The sequence below is a fragment of the Oryx dammah genome, unplaced genomic scaffold (genome assembly GCF_014754425.2).
Source record: "Oryx dammah isolate SB20612 unplaced genomic scaffold, SCBI_Odam_1.1 HiC_scaffold_11077, whole genome shotgun sequence".
In the NCBI taxonomy this organism is placed as follows: Eukaryota; Metazoa; Chordata; class Mammalia; order Artiodactyla; family Bovidae; genus Oryx; species Oryx dammah.
Genome location: NW_024080471.1, coordinates 5,053,824 through 5,077,212, shown reverse-complemented (window position 1 = coordinate 5,077,212; position 23,389 = coordinate 5,053,824). Strand labels below are relative to the sequence as shown.

The window sequence follows — 23,389 nt, the reverse complement described above, 5'->3', positions numbered from 1 at the left end:
TGTTTGCTCTGAAGTACAAAGGATGGTCATTTGCTGATCTTCAGGTGGTGGAGTCGGGACTTGGGGGCAAAGAAAGTTTGAAATAGCTACCATGAGAAGAGGGAGTGGGATCCAGCTGAAGACATGCCAGGTCTGGCAGAGTTTTGAAGCCAGCATGAAATGGTTGCTCATGTCTGTTATTAACAGTGGCCACGTGGCTGGCAGGTCACTTCTTTGATTGAACACGTGTCATTTGTATGTTTCTCTAGCTCTTAATTTGCCTACTAACGTGGAAGACGTTTGTCCAAATATACCGTCTTTGGAGAAGCTCATGGAAGAAATTGTGGACTTGGCCGAGTCCGGTATTCGCTACACACAGATGCCACACGTGATGGAAGTTATCCTGCCTATGCTTTGTAGCTACATGTCTCGTTGGTGGGAGCATGGACCTGAGAATAATCCGGGAAGGGCTGAGATGTGCTGTACAGCTCTGAACTCAGAGCACATGAACACACTGCTGGGCAATATCCTGAAAATCATATATAATAACTTGGGTATTGATGAGGGAGCCTGGATGAAGAGGTTAGCAGGTAAGACTGAGAAGCAATGTGCCATTTACGTTTTGTTTTCAGAAAGGTTCGAAGTGCAGAAGACTAGAATCTTCCTCTCTCAGTCTTGATTAATATTTGCTTCTGTACTCAAAAAATATTCTTGATTATTTCTTTCATGCTGTTTGCTGTTCTTAAAAAAAAAAAAACCACTAGATTTAATCAGACATTGTGTAACTTTCCATGTAGTTAGTATATTTAAGTGAGTAAACACTTTCTTAATTTGACCAATCTCGTGAAGATTAATCTTGCTAAGATTAATTATAACACAGCAATCAAAATTAATGATTCTGTAGACCGAGGCAAAAATTTTGAATGCACTGGATTTTGAACTCATCCACTTTTAGTAATCTATCTTTGCAGGAGTCAGGGAGAATTGCACTATTTATATTGAGTAATTGGAAGCAATCTGAGTGACCAGGAACTAGAGAATGGTTAAATAGGTTGTGTATATCAGTATTCCAGAATATTATGCTTTCTTTAAATGTTAAGATTTCAATATTTTATGACTTAGAGAATATTCAGAATATCATGGAGGATTAAAAGAAGAGTTTTAAAAACTTGAATTCAGAAGTATACATATGAAGTTGTTTATTGACAGAATTCCCCCCCAAATATACCAATGTCTTATTAATTTGGATAGGGTGATTTTGGTTCATTTTTAACATTTCTCTTTTATACATCCCCCCCAATGCATCTATATTACACTTACAGGAAAAAAAAATTCATTTTAAAAAAGACTTAAAAAACAAACTTATGTTTACCAAATGGGAAAGGTTTCTGGAGTTCGGGGTAGGGGGAGGTAGGAATAAATCAGGAGTTTGGGATTAACGTGTACATACTACTATATATAAAATAGACAGTCAATAAGTACCTACTATATAGCAGAGGGAACTCTACAGTATTCTGTGATAACCTATATAGGAAAGGAGTCTGATAAAGAATGGATATATGTATATGTATAGCTGAATCACTTTGCTGTACAGCTGAAACTAATACAACATTGTAAATCAACTATACTCCAATATAAGATAAAAATTAGATTTTAAAAATGGCCTAATCAAGCTTATAACTGTTGTTAACAGCTTCAACTATTATTAAATAAAAAGGCAATATTACGTGTAATCTAACTCTTCTTTGAAACAAAGATGAAGACAGTTAAAGTGCAATGGCATAGTGGCTATGTAGTAGTAGGCATGTGGTCTCATAGGATTATTCAGTTTGTATCTCTTCTTTGTTTAAAAAAAAAAAAAAAGAGGGGCCCAGGGGACTTTTTCCATTGGGGGACTTTTCTTCTTTGTGGGAAAGTAATTGATTTCCAAAGTGAATGAATGTCTTTTTTTTCTTTTTAAATTCTCAGTTAGCTACCAATTTCTTTTTGGAAAACAAGGAAGCACATCAAATTCAACTCAGTAATCATTTTTGAGCAGCAGCTATATAATTAGGTTTGGGACTAGAAAAGGGGCTGAGGCATGGGCTGGATTCTGAAGGAAGCCATGTGCTGGAGGAGAGGGAGGCTTAATCATGCTACAATTGTAATGACCATCTAATCCTCATTTAATGAATGTTTATGCAGAACAGCATATTAATGTCTTTCTTCAAACAGTGTTTTCCCAGCCTATTATAAATAAAGTGAAACCTCAGCTTTTGAAAACTCATTTCTTGCCATTAATGGAGAAGCTCAAGAAAAAGGCAGCGATGGTGGTATCAGAAGAGGACCATCTGAAATCTGAGGCCAGGGGAGATATGTCTGAAGCCGAACTTCTCATCCTAGATGAGTTCACCACACTGGCCAGAGATCTCTATGCCTTCTATCCACTCCTGATTAGATTTGTGGACTATAACAGGTAGACCAGCGGTCCCCAACCTTTTTGGCACCAGGGACTGGTTTCATAGGAAATAATTTTTCCATGGACTGGAGTTGGGTTGAGGGTGACGGTTTTGGGATGATTCAAGCACATTACATTTATTGTGCACTTTATTTATATTATTATTGCTTTGCAATATATAATGAAATAATTATGAAACTCACCATGATGCACAATCACTGGGAGCCTTGAGTTTGTTTTTCTGCAAATAAGGAGTACTTCCCTTGGTGAAGAATCTGCCTGCTAATGCAGGAGACATGGATTTGATCCATGAGTTGGGATGATCCCCTAGAAAAGAAAATGGCTATTCACACTAGTATTCTTGCTTAGGAAATCCCATGGACAGAGGATCCTGGTGGGCTACAGTCCATGGGGTCGCAAAAGAGTCAGACACAACCGAGTGACTAAACAACAACATAAAAGGAGAACACAACACAGATCTCTCGTATGTGCAGTTTACAGTAGAGTCTAATGCCACTCATGCTGTGACAGGAGGCAGAGCTCAGGCAATAGAGAGTGATGCAGAACAGCTGTAAATACAGATGAATCTTTGCTCGCTTGCCTGCAGCTCACCTCCTTATTTGCAGCCTGGTTCCTAACAGGCCATGGACTGGTAACAGGCCATGGATTGGGGACCCCTGAGGTAGAATCTTCAAAAGTGATTTGATGTCTCTAATTTAGTCATAACTTTACTGGGTTCATATGTCCCAGTGGAATTGCTTCATTCACTACTTAGCAATGAGATTTTCCATGAGGATGACATTACCAGATATTTGTAGATAAATGAATTTTGCCAAGCAAAAATTACAGTTTGAGATCCCGTTCTGGAGCAGTCCACCTCTCATATGTGAAAGCTAGTAGTTTGTCAGTTACAATGTTTAAATTATTTTAAAGGTTACAACTGTACACTGAACAATTTATGAGCTCTGTGAGCAAGCACGATTGCCCTCAGTTTACTTGGTTTCTGACTTTGAGAGGTGATTTTTTTTTTTAAATTAACTTTAAGAAGTAACTGAGGCACCACTTTATTATATGATCCAGGGCAAAGTGGTTGAAAGAGCCTAACCAAGAAGCAGAAGATCTTTTCCGTATGGTTGCTGAGGTGTTTATCTACTGGTCAAAATCCCATGTAAGTAGAAAAATATTGACAATGCTTACTGTTTCGTATATGTTAAGGACTTACAAAATTTAATCAATTTTCCAATCCCCTTAGTTAATACCTATTACAGTTTCTCAAGCTTGTCTCATAAGTATCATTAAACTGGTGAGGAGCGAGACAAGGTTTCCCTGGGGAGTTTGAGGCAGTATAAGCCTTAGCATATTGAAAAGCAGAGACATTACTTTGCAAACAAAGGTCCATCTAGTCAAGGCTATGGTTTTTCCAGTGGTCATGTATGGATGTGAGAGTTGGACTGTGAAGAAAGCTGAGCACCGAAGAATTGATGCTTTTGAACTGTGGTGTTGGAGAAGACTCTTGAGAGTCCCTTGGACTGCAAGGAGATCCAACCAGTCCATTCTGAAGGAGATCAGCCCTGGGATTTCTTTGGAAGGAATGATGCTAAAGCTGAAACTCCAGTACTTTGGCCACCTCATGTGAAGTGTTGACTCATTGGAAAAGACTCTGATGCTGGGAGGGATTGGGGGCAGGAGGAGAAGGGGACGACAGAGGATGAGATGGCTGGATGACATCACGGACTCGATGGACGTGAGTCTGAGTGAACTCCGGAAGTTGGTGATGGACAGGGAGGCCTGGTATGCTGCGATTCATGGGGTCACAAAGAGTCGGAGACGACTGAGCGACTGAACTGAACTGAACTGACGCCTTCTGTTGACTTTTGTAACTTATCCTCAGTCACAGAGATTTTTAATTGCCCTGAGTTATCATACTGATTTATCATAATCAGTAGGTTTTTAGATGAATGCTCAGTGATATTTTTAAGAATAGGAAAAAATCTGAATATGTGCTTTTGAATTTCATGAATGTATTTAAAACACAAATCTGTTCAGTTCAGTCGCTCAGTCGTGTCTGACTGTGACCCCATAGACTGCAGCACACCAGGTTTCCCTGTCCATTACCAACTCCCAGAGCTTACTCAAACTCATGTCCATACAGTCAGTGATGCCATCCAGCCATCTCATCCTCTGTCATCCCCTTCTCCTGCCTTCAGTCTTTCCCAGCATCAGGGTCTTTTCCAGTGAGTCAGTTCTTTGCATCAGGTAGCCAAAGTATTGGAGTTTCAGCTTTGGCATCAGTCCTTCCAATTAATGTTCAGGACTGATTTCCTTTAGGATGGACTGGTTGGATCTCCTTGTAGTCCAAGGGACTCTCAAGAGTCTTCTCCAACACCACAATTCAAAAGCATCAATTCTTCAGCACTCAGCTTGTTTTTATGGTCCAACTCTCACATCCGTACATGATTACTGGAAAAACCATAGCTTGGACTAGATGGACCTTTGTTTGCAAAGTAATGTCTCTGCTTTTTAATATGCTGTCTGGGTTGGTCAAAGTTTTGTTTGTTTGTTTGTTTTTTTCCCCCAAGGTACAAGTGTCTTTTAATTTCATGGCTGCAGTCAACCTGCAGTGATTTTGGAGCCCCCTAAAATAAAGTCTCATTGTTTGTTTCCCCATATATATTCTAACCCGAATTTTTAAAGGTGGAAGTATATAAGTATCCATAAGATTAATAGTAAAATTAGAATATTAATATGAGCTGTATGAAAACTGAGGCTTAGTCTATTCTCTGTCCTCAATAGAAATCTTTAATTACTTATCAATTATTAACATATGCAGATGCTTACTATGAAGTTGTTTTGTTCAGATTATGCTTCTTTAAAAAAGAAGGACATACAGTTGTATTGTTAGCCTCTCTTTTAAAACTCTGTGGTTTCTGTTTTTAATCTGTATTTGCTTTAACTACTCCCAGTGCTTAATCACTTGACTTTGCTAGTGTTTTTATGTCCCTAAATTTAAATTGAATAAAATAATGTTAGGGTACATAAACAAGCAGTTAAAATATCTGACAGAAAGTTGTGTTATAGTTGTGCATGCCCTTAGTAAATCTGTGTTTATTCCAAAAGCAGCACATATGCTTTTCATCAGGTAATTGGAGTTCTAGTATTCATTTTATCCCCTGGTAGGTATGTGACTTGGTTACTTACATTTCCTAAATTTTAGTTTTACCATCTTTAAAGCATTCATATTTCTATCTTAGTTCCCAGAATTGTTGTTCCCAGCCAGGCACCCTCACTGGATATTCAACAACTATTTGTTTCCTTTCTTTATGTCTTATATATTAAATTACTACTTATCTCGGTAGAAACTTTGAGGTCCTGTGTAATCTCTAATTACTTGAACTTCTTATTTCTGTGGTTTTAATTGAAACTTCCTTTGGATCTTCTCAGAATTTCAAAAGGGAGGAGCAGAACTTCGTGGTGCAGAATGAAATCAACAATATGTCTTTCCTTATTATGGACACCAAGTCAAAGATGTCCAAGGTATGACTATAATCCATTTTATGTTCTAGAAAATGTTTGAATATAATGTTCATTCATTGAATAGGTTGATATTTTTTAGATCTTTTGAAGGTTTATACATGGGATTTGATAGATTTGATAATATTGTTTACTGACTAAACACACACCCACACAGATTTAAGGATACCTAGGACTTGTAATCAGGTGTGGTAAGATATATAGACATGGAAATGACTGTCACGGAGGAAGAAGATTTTATTCACAGTTCCCTGGAGGCAGAAGGGTAAGTCATGAGGCAGAGGGAAGAAGGGGAGAATGTGAACAGGAACCTTTATTATGGTTTCTGTGGGAAGGAGCAGGCGACGTAGGGTAAGAAGGTTTAGATTTGGATGGTTTGAATAATTTCAGTGGGCTCTGGGGTATAGGGACTGTTCCTAGTTGTCCTAAGGGCTGTTCCTGGTCCTTGGTGATGAGGGCAGGTAGACTGAGGTTCAGGTAAAGGAGGTGATTAGAGGACAAGGACTCTGGATTGACTAGTTTGTCTGTGAAGGATGTGCTTACAGGCAAGGAATTTTGTATCTCTAGGAATTGACTAGCTCTGGGATGAGCAATCAAAGATCAGGAAGCCCCAAGATGTCAAAGCATCAGAATAAAAAGGCATGCTTAATAGACATATGCATTCATAAAATTGCCAATCAGTATGATATACATGTAATTAGTCAATGATATATATTCACCAAGAGTAAATATATGTACATATATACACCTCAAAATAATTAGCTGCACTGTTTAAGAAAGAACCTCATGGATAAATTCCAAATTCTTACACATGAAATGGAAATTTTTGCTTTTTCTGTCACTCAAGTTGGGGACTGGCATGTGCTCATAGTTGCTCAGTCATGTCCAGCTCTGCAGAGGACCTTTCAAAAGACTGAAAAATATATGCTTTTATTGTTTGTATTAGCACTAAATAAGAAGATGAATATATTACATGGGATAGCACACAAAGTATGCTAGTGAATGGTCAAATATGCAAAATAGTATGGCACTCTAGCCAAGGATATCAATCTCTACCAACTCAACAAATTACTGAAGAGAGATGCCTTGGGAGAAGGGAGATGGTACCCCACTGAACTCCAAGAGTCCATCTGATTTGTTCCGTTGATGATCACTGGGAAAATAAAACAGCATCACCCAATACTCTAGTCTTATTTAGAGTTGTAAATGCCATGTATTTGACACTACTAGACATGAACTTAAAACTAATGCTAGCTGAAGCTTTGTATCCCTAGTTGTTTGACTGCTATGGCCTATTATTTTGTGTGTCTGTGTTATTGAAACTCTCAAAAACAGTGATAAATTTTATTTTCTCTGGGAAGACAATAAGCCTGAAGAGTGAGGAGTTGCTCCTTTGGAAGATGGTGTACTAAGAGTATACATTTCACAGGGGTATTTTGAACTGAAAACTGTTAGTGAATCACTTTGCTTTGTCATTATGTTGTCAGTTTAGACCAGTGTTAATAGAGGCATAGAGAGAGGCCATAAGAGGTCAGGGATTCTTCAGTATTTGCAGATCAATCAATGTGATACATCACATTAACAAATTGAAACATAAAAACCATATGATTATCTCAGTAGATACAGAGAAATCCTTTGACAAAACTCAACATCCATTTATGATAAAAAACCCTGCAGAAAGTAGGCATAGAAGGAACATACCTCAACATAATAAAAGCCATATATGATAAACCCACAGCAAACATTATCCTCAATGGTGAAAAATTGAAAGCATTTCCCCTAAAGTCAGGAACAAGACAATGATGCCCACTCTCACCACTACTATTCAAAATAGTTTTGGAAGTTTTAGCCACAGCAATCAGAGAAGAAAAAGAAATAAAAGGAATCCAGATTGGAAAAGATGAAGTAAAACTCTCCCTGTTTGCAGATGACATGATCCTCTACATAGAAAACCCTAAACACCCCACCAGAAAATTACTAGAGCTAATCAGTGAATATAATAAAGTTGCAGGATATAAAATTAACACACAGAAATCCCTTGCATTCCTATACACTAACAATGAGAAAACAGAAGGAGAAATTAAGGAAACAATTCCATTCACCATTGCAACGAAAATAATAAAATACTTAGGAATAAAGTGAAGTTGCTCAGTCATGTCTGACTCTTTGCAACCCCATGGACTGTAGCCTACCAGGTTACACTATCTATGGGATTTTCCAGGCAAGAATACTGGAGTGGGTTGCCATTTCCTCCTCCAGGAGATCTTCCCTCCCCAGGGATTGAAGCCGGATCTCCTGCATTGTAGGCAGACGCTTTACTGTCTCAGCCACCAGGGCAGTCTCTATCAGTTCAGTTCAGTTCAGTCACTCAGTCATGTCCAACTCTTTGTGACCCCATGAATCGCAGCATGCCAGGCCTCCCTGTCCATCACCAACTCCCAGAATTCACTCAGACTCACGTCCATCAAGTCCGTGATGCCATCCAGCCATCTCATCTTGGGTCGTCCCCTTCTCCTCCTGCCCCCAATCCCTCCCAGCATCAGAGTCTTTTCCAATGAGTCAACACTTCACATGAGGTGGCCAAAGTACTGGAGTTTCAGCTTTAGCATCATTCCCTCCAAAGAAATCCCAGGGCTGATCTCCTTCAGAATGGACTGGTTGGATCTCCTTGCAGTCCAAGGGACTCTCAAGAGTCTTCTCCAACACCACAGTTCAAAAGCATCAATTCTTCGGTGCTCAGCTTTCTTCACAGTCCAACTCTCACATCCATACATGACCACAGGAAAAACCATAGCCTTGACTAGATGGACCTTAGTCGGCAAAGTAATGTCTCTGCTTTTGAATATACTATCTAGGTTGGTCATAACTTTTCTTCACTTAGGAATAAATCTACTAAAGAAACAGAAGACCTATATATAGAAAACTATAAAACACTGATGAAAGAAATCAAAGATGACACAAATAGATGGAGAAATGTACCATGTTCATGGGTCAGAAGAATCAATATAATGAAAATGGTTATACTACCCAAAGCAATCTATATATCCAATGCAATCCCTATCCAGCTACTGATGGTATTTTTCAGAGAACTAGAACAAAGAATTTCACAATTTGTATGGAAATACAAAAAACCTCGAATAGCCAAAGCAATCTTGAGAAAGAAGAATGGAACTGGAGGAATCAACCTGCTTGGCTTCAGGCTCTACTACAAAGCAACAGTCATGAAGACAGTATGCTACTGCCACAAAGAAAGAAATATAGATCAATGGAACAAAATAGAAAGCCCAGAGATAAATCCATGCACCTATGGACACCTTATCTATGGACACCTTATCTTTGACAAAGGAGGCAAGAATATACAATGAAGAAGTCAATCTCTTTAACAAGTGGTGCTGGGAAAACTGGTCAACCACTTGTAAAAGAATGAAACTAGAACATTTTCTAACACCATACATGAAAATAAACTCAAATTGGATTAAAAATCTAAATGTAAGACCAGAAACTATAAAACTCCTAGAGGAAAACATAGGCAAAACACTCTGACGTAAATCATAGCAGAATCCTCTATGACCCACCTCCCAGAGTAATGGAAATAAAAGCAAAAATAAACAAATGGGACCTAATTAAACTTAAAAGCTTTTGCACAATGAAGGAAACTGCAAGCAAGGTGAAAAGACAGCCTTCAGAATGGGAGAAATAATAGCAAATGAAGCAACTGACAAAGAATCTCAAAAATATACAAGCAACTCCTGCAGCTCAATTCCAGAAAAATAAGTGACCCAATCAAAAAATGGGCCAAAGAACTAAATAGACATTTCTGCAAAGAAGACATACAGATAGCTAACAAACAAACACATGAAAAGATGCTCAACAACACTCATTATCAGAGAAATGCAAATCAGAACCACAATGAGGTACCATCTCACGCTGGTCAGAATGGCTGCTATCAAAAAGTCTACAAACAATAAATGCTAGAGAGGGTGTGGGGAAAAAAAGAACACTCTAACACTGTTGATGGGAATGCAAAACTAGTATAGCCACTATGGAGAACAGAGTGGAGATTCCTTAAAAAACTGGAAATAGAACTGCCTTATGACCCAGCAATCCCACTGCTGGGCATACACACCAAGGAAACCAGAATTGAAAGAGACATGTGTACCCCAATGTTTATCGCAGCACTGTTTACAATAGCCAGGACATGGAAGCAACCTAGATGTCCATCGGCAGATGAATGGATAAGAAAGCTGTGGTACATATACACAATGGAATATTACTCAGCTATTAAAATGAATTCATTTGAATCAGTTCTAATGAGGTGGATGAAACTGGAGCCTATTATACAGAGTGAAGTAAGTCAGAAAGAAAAACACCAATACAGTATATTAATGCATATATATGGAATTTAGAAAGATGGTAACGGTGACCTTATATGCGAGACAGCAAAAGAGATACAGAGATAAAGAACAGACTTTTGGACTCTGTGGGAGAAGGTGAGGGTGGGATGATTTGAGAGAATAGCATTGAAACATGTATATTATCATATGTGAAGTAGATTGTCAGGAACTCCTTCTGAACAGAGATTGAGACCAATACAAACACCAACCAAGAGACAAATTGTCACATATCAGTTCTTCAGATAGTCCCGCAAGCAGGGATAATCACTATGTATATGGAGTACCATTTCTAAAATTGAAGAAGACTGTAAGTTGGCCAGCAGACCAATGTGGAGTAAGGTAATCTGGGATAGGGAAGCTCAGTTTGACCTAAAGCAAAATATCTGTAGCCTAGAGGGAGGCCAGTGTATAGCTAATTGGCCATAATACTTGGGTAGTTCTAGTTTTCTTATTTTTTGAGGAACCTCCATGCAGTTCCACAGTGGCTGAACCAATTTGCATTCCCACTAATAGTGCACAAGGGTTCCCTTTCTACCACTTTGTCACCAAAACTTGTATCTTTTGTCTTTTTGTGGTGGAGTGTCACTTCTATACTTCATATATCTAAAAATGTTTAAATCATCTATGATTTTGTTTGTGTCTGCTTTGGGAGAGTTTCAGGCCTTTTCATTGGGGGAATACTAGAAAATTCTTCCCTTTTCCTTGGTCCTCTATTAAATTTTAGATCACTTTAGGTGAATTTGTTGGAGCTATATTTGTGGTGTGTGGAGAGAAAGATAGAAATACCCATACACAAACAGATTTATTTAAGATAGAGTTTGTTTGCCCTACTTTCCTCCTTAACTATGCTGTCAACAGAAATAATCAACAGTCTAATAATAGGAATAAACAAGAGTTTTATCAGAGCCAAACAGAACTGTAACCTGGGAGACACAGATTCAAGAAGCACTTGTCAGAGGTGTGTTCTGCCATACTGCAAAATGCATGCGACTAATAAAGGCAAACACCAGAAAATTACTGAAGTTGTTTGTCAAGAATTATGATTGGAACTGGCCAGAAGTAGGTGTGCTTGTTAAGTAAGGATTGATTGGAATCTGAAATAGTTGCATAGTTACTAGAGGAGGTCTTGAGACTATAAGGTTATAGCCGGAAGCTGCTAGCAGATCTTGTTTTGAGGGTGGCTGGTGGTGTCCTTGAGTCTGGTAGAGTTCAGAAAATTCAGGTTCTCAGTAATGCAGGATCGTGTCTCCAGCCACATTCACAGTGGCCACTGAGCATTTTGGATGCTTGAATGATTGTTACTCTATTTAAAATTTTTAAATGTATTATTTTCTTTAGTGGTTAAAGCAGATGTGCAATGAGTGTTTGGTGGGTCACCAAACAAGCTGTTCTGGTTAGCGTAAAATTTCAGTTAAATAATGTGTGACCTGAGAATGACTTCCCCAGATCTCAATATCTGAAATTTTCTTCCATCAGTACCTACATGTTGACCATGTTATTGTGTATTCATGTCTGATTCAAATGTTAGGTAATGGATTGAAAATAAAATACGCACATTCAGTAACTATAGCAGTTCTGTTCAAATTATTGAACAGCTCCTATGAGTCAGGCACAGTGCTTAGTTCTATATACAGAAAGGAACAAAATAGGTTTGACCAGTTCCCTAATGGAGCTCCAAAGTCTGGGGAGGAAACAGGCATTGAACAAGCAAAACCGACACATACAGATGTCCATATATTTGGTTTTGCATATATTTAATTTCTTCATACCAATAGTGGACTATTATCAGCCATAAATGTCCAAAGATGTGGACTATTATCAGCCATAAATGTCCAAAGATATATTAACTATTCTTTTCAGTTTACAGATTTTCTGTGGTATAGAAAACAAGATTACATAATATTTTGAGCATAGGTGGAATTAATTTTTCTAATATTTCTCAAAATTGAACAATGTAGAGTTGCCTTTAGTGTTGATTTAAATTATTTTTATTATAAGGTCACCTAAATATTTATAAATATCAAACCAAGTTTAAGTTCCATTTACTTATGTGACCATAAAGCTGAAAGAGCTTTAGAAGTTAAAATCAAAGAAAATTTCAACACCAATACAATGTAGGTTTTAATGTATTAATATTTAGTAATATTGTTTTTCTAAGACCGAATTACCAGTGTTGGGTTTAAATATGTTTGCATAATTTGTTTACTTTTTAGGATGGTGGTTCCTCATATGGGTTGATTATTTTAATCACTGTGGCTATGTTTCCTTTTAGCAAAGAGCTCATTCAAAACCACTAATTCATTATTTTTATAGATTAATGAATTTAAGAGTACAAATAACTATTATTGTACTTTTAAAATGAAACTTAATGAGAATAATCTCTTACAAATTGGTACAGATGAAAGTGGGATCTGTGCAATAAATGGGCTTCCCAAGTGGTGTTAGTTGTAAAGAATCTGCCCGCCAATGCAAAAGACATAAGAGACACAGGTTTGATCCCTGGACCAGAAAGATCCCTGGTATTTTTGCCTGGAGAATCCCCATGGACAGAGGAGCCTGGCGGATTATAGTCTGTTGGGTCACAAAGAGTTGGACATGACTGAAGCTATAAGGACATCTCTTTGGAAAGTGAATGTGATTCTTATTACTATGGCTCACATTTTATAGATTTGATATATATATCAATATATGCTATATATGTAATGATATAATGTTATATAATATATGTGATATTATTAACATATCAACTACTGTCACTACATGATTTCAGTTGTTTCAAAACTTTCACTATGCAAAAAACTTCTTTCAGTATCATGTTGTGATATATTTTGCCTTCTTTGGGGGAAGACAAATCATTTGTATATTAAATTCTCTTCTGTTTTTTTCTCACCTCAAAACTATTACACCATATCATTATCATAAAAGTATCTTTAATGTTTGATTTATCGCTACAAAGAAATTTAACATATACGAACAAGGGTATATGGGACAGTTGTTTTAATTTTAGTCTTCGAATGTGCCCTCTAAATAGAAAAAAGGATCCTCACTACCCAGTGAAAATTAGACTCTATAATTCGAGGTAACCCTAGCACAGGCATGGTTTTCAACAGAATTACAAGGGAACTTAAGTATCATGGCTGGGCTCAGTTGTAAGCAAGTCACCCAGAGATAATCCTAAATATTTAAGTAACACTGATTAGTATATTATTAATATGTCTCTTTCTGTTAGATGGGGATTAAGGCCTTGGGGAGACAAGTGTTCAGGCTATGTAAAAGGCAAATAAATGTTTGAGAGTTTTGTATATGCTGTGTGTGTATGTGAGAGAGACAAAGCAAGCATTTGTCAAAGCAAGAGCCATTTATTCTTACATTATTTTCCTCTTAAGCATTGATAATTATATAACACACAGTATCTGAAATTACCATGAATTTTTCATACATCCATATGCCTCTCTAAAATTACAATGTGCAATTTCTTTCTGAAGTTATATAGACGAGTTCCCTGTTGGTCCAGTGGTTAGGACTCCACGCTTCCACTGGCAGGGGCTTAGGTTCAATCTCTGGCCAGGGAACTAATATTCTTCAAGCCACATGGTGTGGCCACACTAAAAACGAAAACAAACCAACAAAATAATAACCCTTTTCTTTCTTAAAAGATATAGCAATGCCTACGGGGGAATTATAGTGACTTGGGAATCTGAGAAGTAGGACTTACAATCAGCAAGAGATGCTGAAAAGAAAGAGAAGAGGTACTCTCAGTAGGATTTTCAAAAACAGGGACCAGCAGAAAATGAGGAAGATGAAAACCACAGTCAGTTAGAAAAGGCTCATGAATCCTGAGACAAGAAACTGTTGCAGATTCCAGTGTTTATCTTTGTTCCATAGGCAGCTGTTTCTGATCAGGAAAGGAAGAAAATGAAGCGCAAAGGGGACCGATATTCCATGCAGACATCTCTTATTGTGGCCGCTCTGAAGCGGTTACTGCCCATTGGATTGAACATCTGTGCCCCTGGGGACCAGGAGCTCATTGCTCTGGCCAAAAATCGCTTTAGTCTGGTAAGGCTCCTGTTCCTCCCATTGGGAAAGATCATTTGACCTCCAGCTCCTCAGGTGTTTGGAAGCCTTTGTCTCACTGTTCTGTGTCAGTGTTTCTTTTCATTGAAGGCTTTATGAACCAGTTTTGCTATACAGGCCCTAGGACTCAGACACAGAGATGGCCTAATAGTTTTTTTTGGAGGCTGTTTTTATTTCTAAATTATGTTAATCACCTCAAGGGTATATTCACACACCAAATGGAAAGATGGCAACGAGTCACTAGTAGTGGGGGAAAAATGGATTTCATATGAACCCCTATATCAAATTTGTGATGAGAGGTATCTGCAGATTTATGATGGGTATTTTTTCATAAATGCATAATGTGTTAGGTTAGATGCATAATGTGTTCTGCTGATCGTGGGTGGATAAGATGTTGACTTTTAAATCAGTTTTTCTCCTTTGTGAGCATCAAGATTGAAGTTCTCAAGATTTCTTGATGGCCTTCAACTTTCCTCTATGGCTATACAGAGAGAATGCAGTTTTTTGAAAATAGGCATGCTATGTTATATACATGCAAAATAAAAGGTATATTCTCCCTCCCACACTGAGGAACCTCTCTATATATCCACAGTTTGAGGCCCTACTGTGAGCAAGTTGAGGGGAGGTTGGGGCCAAGAGGGCTACAGGGATGCAGGCCCATTGGCTGTTGTTTAATATTTGCTTCTCAGGGTATGCTCTTCATGATTACTGGATATTTGTAGATGTTACTGGCTAAAATGACTTTATGGAGATTGTAGAGAATACTGGAGATCTCCTTATGTTTGAACCTAAAGGAATATGCCTCTGTTCTACTTCTTGTGACCTGGAAATTCAGTTGCATTAAATCTAGTGAACTTTCAGTGAAGTTCAGTTAGGCGATTGTCTTGTTTCAAGTCCCAGCAATATCAAAGAATTACCTGAGCGATAATCCCCCAGATTTATGGCATGTATTAAATCCTATAAAGATGTTTGTTCAGACAGACTATTTCAAAAGAAGTTGGAATTATTTCTATTCACTTGTGACCGTGGATGCACTATAAGACTTCTTTTAGGTAACATTTATTTCTTGACAGAAAGACACTGAGGATGAAGTTCGAGATATAATCCGCAATAATATTCACTTACAAGGCAAGGTAAGCCCAATATTATTCAAAAGGATACTTAGCACCTATAAACTATATAGTTAATCTCTCTTTAGAAGAAATATTACAAATAATGTTACTTTAACAAGTAAGGTAGTGAAAATATATCATTTTAATAATTCATTATTCTGCTTGCAAATCCTTATGAATTAATGACTCTCAAGATAACAAATGACGTATTTCTAAAGTAGATCACCAAAGACTGTCAAACTTTGTTAAAAAAAAAAAAAGAATGGCACCAGTTGAAATAAAGGTTGGTAATTTCCTTCATACAGATGAATTTGAGGATTTTTGTGACATGGAGACAGTTGTCTATGAAAATTGGATATTTTACACCTCGTTCTCAGAAATGAAATAAGTTTAAGGATCATTAGCACATAGGAGATAGTAAGAATTATGGTAATAGGAAAGCCAGTGTACATTTAGAAGAGAAACATGAATGAAAACCATTATAACATCTATTTTTAACTGTGGGTCAAATGTTTGCTGTAAGTAGTTTTTGTAGTCAAAGTATTTACCATTATTTGGAAATGCTTTCATAGTAGTGGATAAACTATTCATTTGTTTACTGGACCAGTTATTTAATATGAAAAGTCTTGCAGTTAATTATTTTGACTCAACTATTTGCTTCTATTCAGATGTCCCTCCTGAGGATTTTTTAAATTATGAAAATGTCCAGATGTCAAAAAGGATTGATTATAGTATAATGTATCCCTTTCTGGGTATTAAAATGTTTATTTCCAAAGATCCAAACCATATTCATTTTTTTAACACTTCAGAATATAATGTGATAAAGGTGTGATATGCTTTTGCAATATTTGCAATGCACATAAATTATTTAGGACAGATTTCATGTGCATTTGTTTATAAAGTCCATCATTCATTTAATTTTAACTTTAACAGAGTAAGAGGTTAATTCCCATACGAGCATGATGTCTTTGCAGATAAAATCAAAAGGATTTTGAACATTATTCAAAATATTCATAAAGCCTCCAGCTTAACCTCAAGTTTATACATGGGTGTTTGAGGAGCTCATGTGTCCCTGCAAGGATCTCAAGATTTCTAGGAAGTTTGGGCCCATGCTTTGACACCATGGTCCCAAATAGAGACAGGAAATATTCAGTACCTCTTATATAGGTGTTTATACCACTCTCAGGAAACAGCAAATAAAAAATTATGTCTTGAATAAGCAGGAGGAAATCCTTCCATTGTATTCTAGCAGTTACTTATAGGAATACTTTGGACAATGTATGCTGTATATTGTGATATCAGGAAGAAAGAGAAGAGCTGAGAAGGATGAACATGTATAATCAGCATTTCATCTTGCAATGAATGAAGCCTGAAAGTAAAGACATAATGAATACTTATTCTTTGTGACATTTCATTATATACTTTTTATACTAAGGGTTGGGCCCCCATATATATGGACTTACAAAGAATGAGTTCTTTTGTTCTCAGCTCCTTCTTGAACACATTGTCCTAAAATTGTAGGACTGGTAATCCTGGGATAAAAGGGGGTAATTTTATATTAAAAGAATAAAATCTGTAAGTCCAATAGTTGACAAATGAAAAGAGTATATGAAGAAAAAGCATTTTGTTTTATCCAAGGACAAATAAGTGTTGACAAGTCATTCACTGTATGAAATTCTGTCTCCAATTTATTTTTTTGAAACATTCAGGCTCTGCTTTCTCTGGCTAGGAGTTGTAAAGCTTTGGATGTTGTTGATCTAATTCTGCTTCATTATTCTCCATCTCCCATGTTGAAAGGAAATATTTAATGGGAGGAGAAACATAAAAGTATTGCTTTGCCTGTTTTTAATGACATAGTTATTCTAAATTATTTCTTTGAAGTGATCTATCCCTGGAAAGATGCTTGTATTTGTCCATTTCTATGGTTTAAAATAATCTTTCTTAAAAACCTTCAGAAATTGGTTATATCTTTAACTCAAGAAATTGGACAGTATTAAAAAGTAGAGTCCATAGATTACTTTATCAGAATATGATTCAATATGCCTTCATTGATTTATATTCATTGGTATCTTAATTTCAGTGAGTCTAGGCTCTGTTGTTGAGTCCTTTTATTTATAGGACTCATATTTATAGGATCACATTTAATGTGATCCTATATCATTGCCTCTAAAGTAGATCTTTCACTGATTTGAGTGAAAGGAAAAGAAAAAAATAGCTTTTGCCTGTTATCTTTCCCTGATGATCTTCAGTTCATCCTTAAATCCTAGTTGAAACTTCACTTGTTTAGAGAAATCTTCCCAACCACAACAGATTATGTTAAGTCCCCAAGGTACCTTATATTTCTTCCTAGCAGCCCTGTACCATTGCAAACATTTATTTGATGTCTGTCTGTCTCACCAGATGACAAGTTTCATGAGTACCAGATACTTCTGTCTTGATCTCTGCATCATGTTTTCACCCTGTGCCTGTGCTTTATACGAAGCTATAGATTGACTCTTCAGAAGTGGGTGTTCCTCTCTTTCCTCTGTATTTTTTGAACGGTTTTCTTTTTTCTGCAGTTGGAGGATCCTGCTATTAGATGGCAAATGGCTCTTTACAAAGACTTACCCAATAGGACAGAGGACACTTCAGATCCTGAGAAGACAGTGGAAAGGGTCTTGGATATAGCAAATGTACTTTTTCATCTTGAACAGGTTAGCTTTTGTGTTGATTCAGTCACAGTTGCATTAACCTTGTAAGAATGTTTTTTTAAAGGACGTGTGTAAACTTGTGAGCCAAAAGGCATACGTGTTCAGCATGTTCGTTAAAAATAATCTGTGACTTGGGAGTGCTTAGTATCTAATCAATATTATTTCCAAGCTTATAATTTTTGTAACCATTGATAGATAATGTTACCAAAATATTTCTAAAATTAAACAGATAATTAGGATTATATACGTAATTTTAAACCATTCTAACAAAAATTTCAGGAGTTACTCCTGACTTCAAATGTTTTTTACCTGTATTTTTCATTACTGCTCAAAGCAACATATTTGAGATGCTGTCTTTCCATGGTCTCATATTTGAATTCAAGGTCACTTGTTTAACCCTTCATTTTAATATTTTTGAGCTGATTTTTCTCAGAATCAGCAATACATTACATTTAGAGAAGAGCAAAAAGGAAAATCCCATGGACGGAGGAGCCTGGTAGGCTGTAGACCATGGGGTTGCTAAGAGTCAGACACGACTAAGCGACTTCACTTTCACTTTTCACTTTCATGCACTGGAGAAGGAAATGGCAACCCACTCCAGTGTTCTTGCCTGGAGAATCCCACGGACGGCGGAGCCTGGTAAGCTGCTGTCTCTGGGGTCGCAGAGTCGGATGTGACTGAAGCGACGCAGCAGCAGCAACAGCAATGCATTGATATTAAAACCATGTGAGAATAACGTTTTATATCATTTTTCAGTTGTTTTCTATTTTAAATTACAAAGCTTACTGTGTGTCTTATTTTCTTATTACCTTCGCTCAAGAATTCCCAAACCAATAATATCTGAAATGTTATCAGTTGGTGGATTGTGTTTTTGTATAAGGAATCTTCTAGCTTATGTAAATATATCGGCAACACAGAGACTTTCTCTGTTTCTCATGAGTCCCATTCAACCAACTAACACCAACTGAAGGTGCTTAGTGCAAACTCAAAAGGGTTCTGTCATTGGGTCTCCATGACAGTACCTGCCTGACATGGAGGGGCAGTTATTTTACATTAAACATAAAATAATAAAATGTCCTGTATCATCTCAGGATATTGCTATCTGAATGTTTTGTAGAACACACTAGAATAGCAATAATAAATATATTTCTTTGATTCCTATTTTATCTCATGATCTCCTATCTCTGCCCTAGCCAGTTAAATAACTAAGGATATCATCTAATGCAGGATCTGTTAATTTCCGTCTTGTTTACTGAAATGCAAATAACTTCTCAAAAGCCATGCAGTTTATCACTATACCTGATGAAATTAAGCTAGGATACTCTTAGGCCATATGACTATCAATATGTATTCACACTGTGTAACACTGTAATATTAATAATATAATATGATAATAGAATATTATTTTGGCAACTTTATTATTTAGTTATTAATATTGAATATTATTTAATATTATTTAGACAATGTTTCCCTAAATATTGTCATGAAATATTAAATAAATATAAATAATCATATATCAGCAGATGATAAGATTTGAAGTAATGAAATGTTAAGCTAGGATACTCATGCCATATGACTATCAATATATATTCACATTGTGTAACACTGTAATATTAATAATATAGTATGATAATAGAATATTACTTAGGCAACTTTATTAGTTAGTTATAAATATTGAATATTATTTAATGTTATTTAGACAATGTTTCCTTAAATATTGTCATGAAATATTAAATAAATATAAATAATCATATATCAGCAGATGACAAGATTTGAGGTAATGAAATGTTAAGTGATATATAAGGTCATAGAGGATTCCCTGGTGGTCCAGTGGTTGAGACACTGTACTTCCATTTGAAGGGGCACAGGTTCTGTTCCTGGTTGGGGAACCAGGATCCCACATGCCATGCAGTTTGACCAAAAATTTTTAAAAATAGAAAAGCTAAAAGAAAGTCATAGAATTGTATATCTGAAATGATGCACATATTAAAGAAGGTTGTGCTACTGAGCATGCCAAGTTGCTCAGTCATGTCTGGCTCTTTGTGACCCTGTGGACTGTAGCCTGCCAGGCTTCTCTGTCCTTGGGATTCTCCAGGCAAGAATACTGGAGTGGGTAGCCATTCCCTTCTCCAAGGGATCTTCCTGACCTAGGGATCGAACCTCATCTCTTATCTCTCCTGCATTGGCAGGCGGGTTCTTTACCACTAGCATCACCAATTAAATGGCATTACTCTCTCATGAGTTTTTAATTCTTCCTGGTTTTCTTGCACATATCTAAGTTTGCTTGAATGACTTTTAGGTACCTTAAATGAAATTTATTGAACTCTAACTATGTTTTATTATAGTCATATGTTATATATTCATAAAAACATGTGAAATAATGAATGCTATCATTTGCACAGTAATGAGATTCACTTTACTGAGCAACTACCTACCCCATGAATATTGTGTGCACTACACTGTGACAGCGTTGTACTCTGCAGGTCCTGGGGGCTGACTTCTGTCACTCAACTCAAGTGGCTGGTGCTCTAGGAGCGGATACAGACACATAGATAACTAAGTAATGATTTAGATGTGCTAGGATACAGTCTCTGAAGAGAGACTAAAAGGAACCCTGACTTTCTCTAGCTGTGATGAGGGTGATCCCTGTGTAAATCTTTAAGATGTGTGAATATCTAGGAAAAGGTAAGCAGGTCAGATTTTAATGGCCCAAGTATTCTTCAAAATGTTAAGAATATGAATAAAAGAACTCATGAATTATCAAAAAACAGAAGAGTGGGAAATATCTGTGTGCAGAATTCATTGCTTTCATCTCTCTATTCTTATGTTAATTTGTGAGTCATAGAATAGTTTGCTAAGAATATTTTCTCTTGCTAAACAATATTTTCACTTGCAAAAGCAGTGGATGCACAGGAAAGACTTAATTTATCTCAAATGCCAGTGACCTGTGCAAGTGACTTTTTGTGCTGTACGTCTGGTCATCTTTCTCAGAAGAGTCAGCTGTCTCCTTGGGATTTTCTAATACTCAAACACCAGACAAGCTAACGCATCAGCACAGCCAGACATTCAAACAGTTGCAAGACACAACTTGATGTTCACTTTTGGATCACAGATCTTACCAACATCTATTTACTTCATTTATAGGAAAATTCACTATTTAAGGTCTTTCCTTTGGGTATTAAAATGCTCTGCCAAATGGCAGCCTTCATGACAGCGGAGACCTTTTCTAACACATTCATCAGTGCTTAGGTACTTAATTGTGTTTGTTGAGTGTTTCCCATGTTGATCGCAATGCCTTATTCTCGGTGAATAGCATTATCCTTGATTCGGTTTTCACCTACACTGTCTTAACAATGTTTTGTTTTGCTTAACATAACCGAGAAGAAAACTGAACTAACTGGATAGTTGTCAGAAAGTGTTTCTTGATCTTATAGAGGAAAGAGGATCACAGAAATAAGTGCTTTAAAATTACACAAATTGCTTTGTTAAAATTTCCAAACCACTGTTATCCAAACATTCTAAATGTTTTCTTCAGGCATTAGTATTACATTCATATTTTGACTCTTTACTGCAAAGGATAATACCTTTAGTTTTACTTTTTTTTTAGCTAACATAACATTTTTATTTCTTCCAGAAATCTACATGTATGCGCCGGAGATATTACAATCTGGGAAGTACAGTGTTCAATTGCCTAGAAATTACTAATGAATGTAGAATTCCATGTTGGGATTTTTTTCTCTCTAATACTTATGATTAATCTCTTCCTTGAAATTCCAAATGCCATTAGCTAAACACATAGCTTGCTTGCATCATTTACTGTAACTTATAAATTCTCATTTGTCCCTATCTAACAAAATAATTATATAGTTTAACATTTTTGTAAAATTAAATTCTTTTACTCACTTCTACTAATGTGTTCACGAAGACTTGTCATCTTCTCTCCATCTTATTAAATATATTAAGAAACAGTAGACTTTGTTAGAATTTTCTTTAACTGCCTCTATTTATATTTACTGTTGTAGCTCTTAGGATAAAATTAGTGAAAATGCATAAGCCAGGATAGGTTCATTTTTCTTTACTTATGTTTTGGCACCAAAACTGAATTTCAAAAAGGATGCAAAATTATTTCATATAGGATCACTTCATATTTCTTTGGTTTTTAAAAATGATATAGCTTCTAAAGTACACATTGTTGGGAAAATATGATGTTTTTTCTAAGGAAAATACATAACATCTGAAACTATTTCAAATGTAGCATTGGGTAACTTGAAGATATTTTCATAATAATTGTAAGATATTTTTGGAAAATTGAAAATCTAAAAGTTTTTAGCTAAAAGGTACAGCTGTTTAGTACTGTGTTCCTGAAGATGTTTGGGGGGTTAAATACGTGTGTCTCTGCCTTTCTACCTCAGGTTGAGCATCCTCAGAGATCGAAAAAGGCCGTGTGGCACAAACTGCTCTCTAAGCAGAGGAAACGTGCCGTGGTTGCTTGCTTCCGGATGGCTCCTTTATATAATCTGCCGAGGTCAGAATTTCTTTAATGTTGGTAATAGATTAAAATTACTCTTCCTCTAAGAAGTGTTAGGAGGCTAGCATATACCTTGACATGGATATAGTAGACCAAGGAAGGATGAAGGAGATTCATTGCCTCTTCTGTGTAATGCTTAACTTCATTTTTCCTTGTTGATTATTCTCATTGGCCTGTAGTGTCATTATTGAATAGAGTTTACTTTTTTATTGTAGTATAGTTGTGCTTTAGATGTACAGAAAAATTACTTATACTTTTATCTTTTCTTTTTCAGATTTTTTTCCTGTATAGGTTATGAGAATATTGAGTAGATAGATGCTGTGCTATACAGTAGGTCCTTGGTGGTTATCTGTTTTCTATATAATAGCATATATATGTTGATTTCAGACTCCTAACTTATCCCTCCCCACCCTTTCCCCTTTGGTAACTATAAGTTTGTTATCTGTTACTTTTACATAATTAGGAGGATCTGCTCACATATTTGAGGCAGGATAGAGAAATCAGCTTCCCTAATAGCTCAGTTGGTAAAGAAGCTGCTTGCAATGCAGGAGACCCTGGTTCAATTCCTGGGTTGGGAAGTTCCTCTGGAGAAGGGATAGGCTATCCACTCCAGTATTCCTGGGCTTCCCTTGTGGCTCAGCTGG

The 23,389-nt window shown here is 36.6% G+C and overlaps 1 protein-coding gene across 1 annotated transcript in view; it reads left to right on the top strand.

Annotated features, from left to right (window-relative positions):
* LOC120860476 (ryanodine receptor 2-like) overlaps positions 1-23,389 on the top strand; it is an 804,098-nt gene that overhangs the window by 656,800 nt on the left and 123,909 nt on the right. Inside the window, exons 68-76 of the mRNA XM_040236295.1 lie at positions 249-569; positions 2,194-2,434; positions 3,497-3,584; positions 5,858-5,950; positions 14,227-14,397; positions 15,489-15,548; positions 18,086-18,220; positions 21,852-21,887; positions 22,630-22,742. Coding sequence (XP_040092229.1) covers positions 249-569; positions 2,194-2,434; positions 3,497-3,584; positions 5,858-5,950; positions 14,227-14,397; positions 15,489-15,548; positions 18,086-18,220; positions 21,852-21,887; positions 22,630-22,742 — 1,258 coding nt within the window. The remainder of the gene's footprint in view (positions 1-248; positions 570-2,193; positions 2,435-3,496; positions 3,585-5,857; positions 5,951-14,226; positions 14,398-15,488; positions 15,549-18,085; positions 18,221-21,851; positions 21,888-22,629; positions 22,743-23,389) is intronic.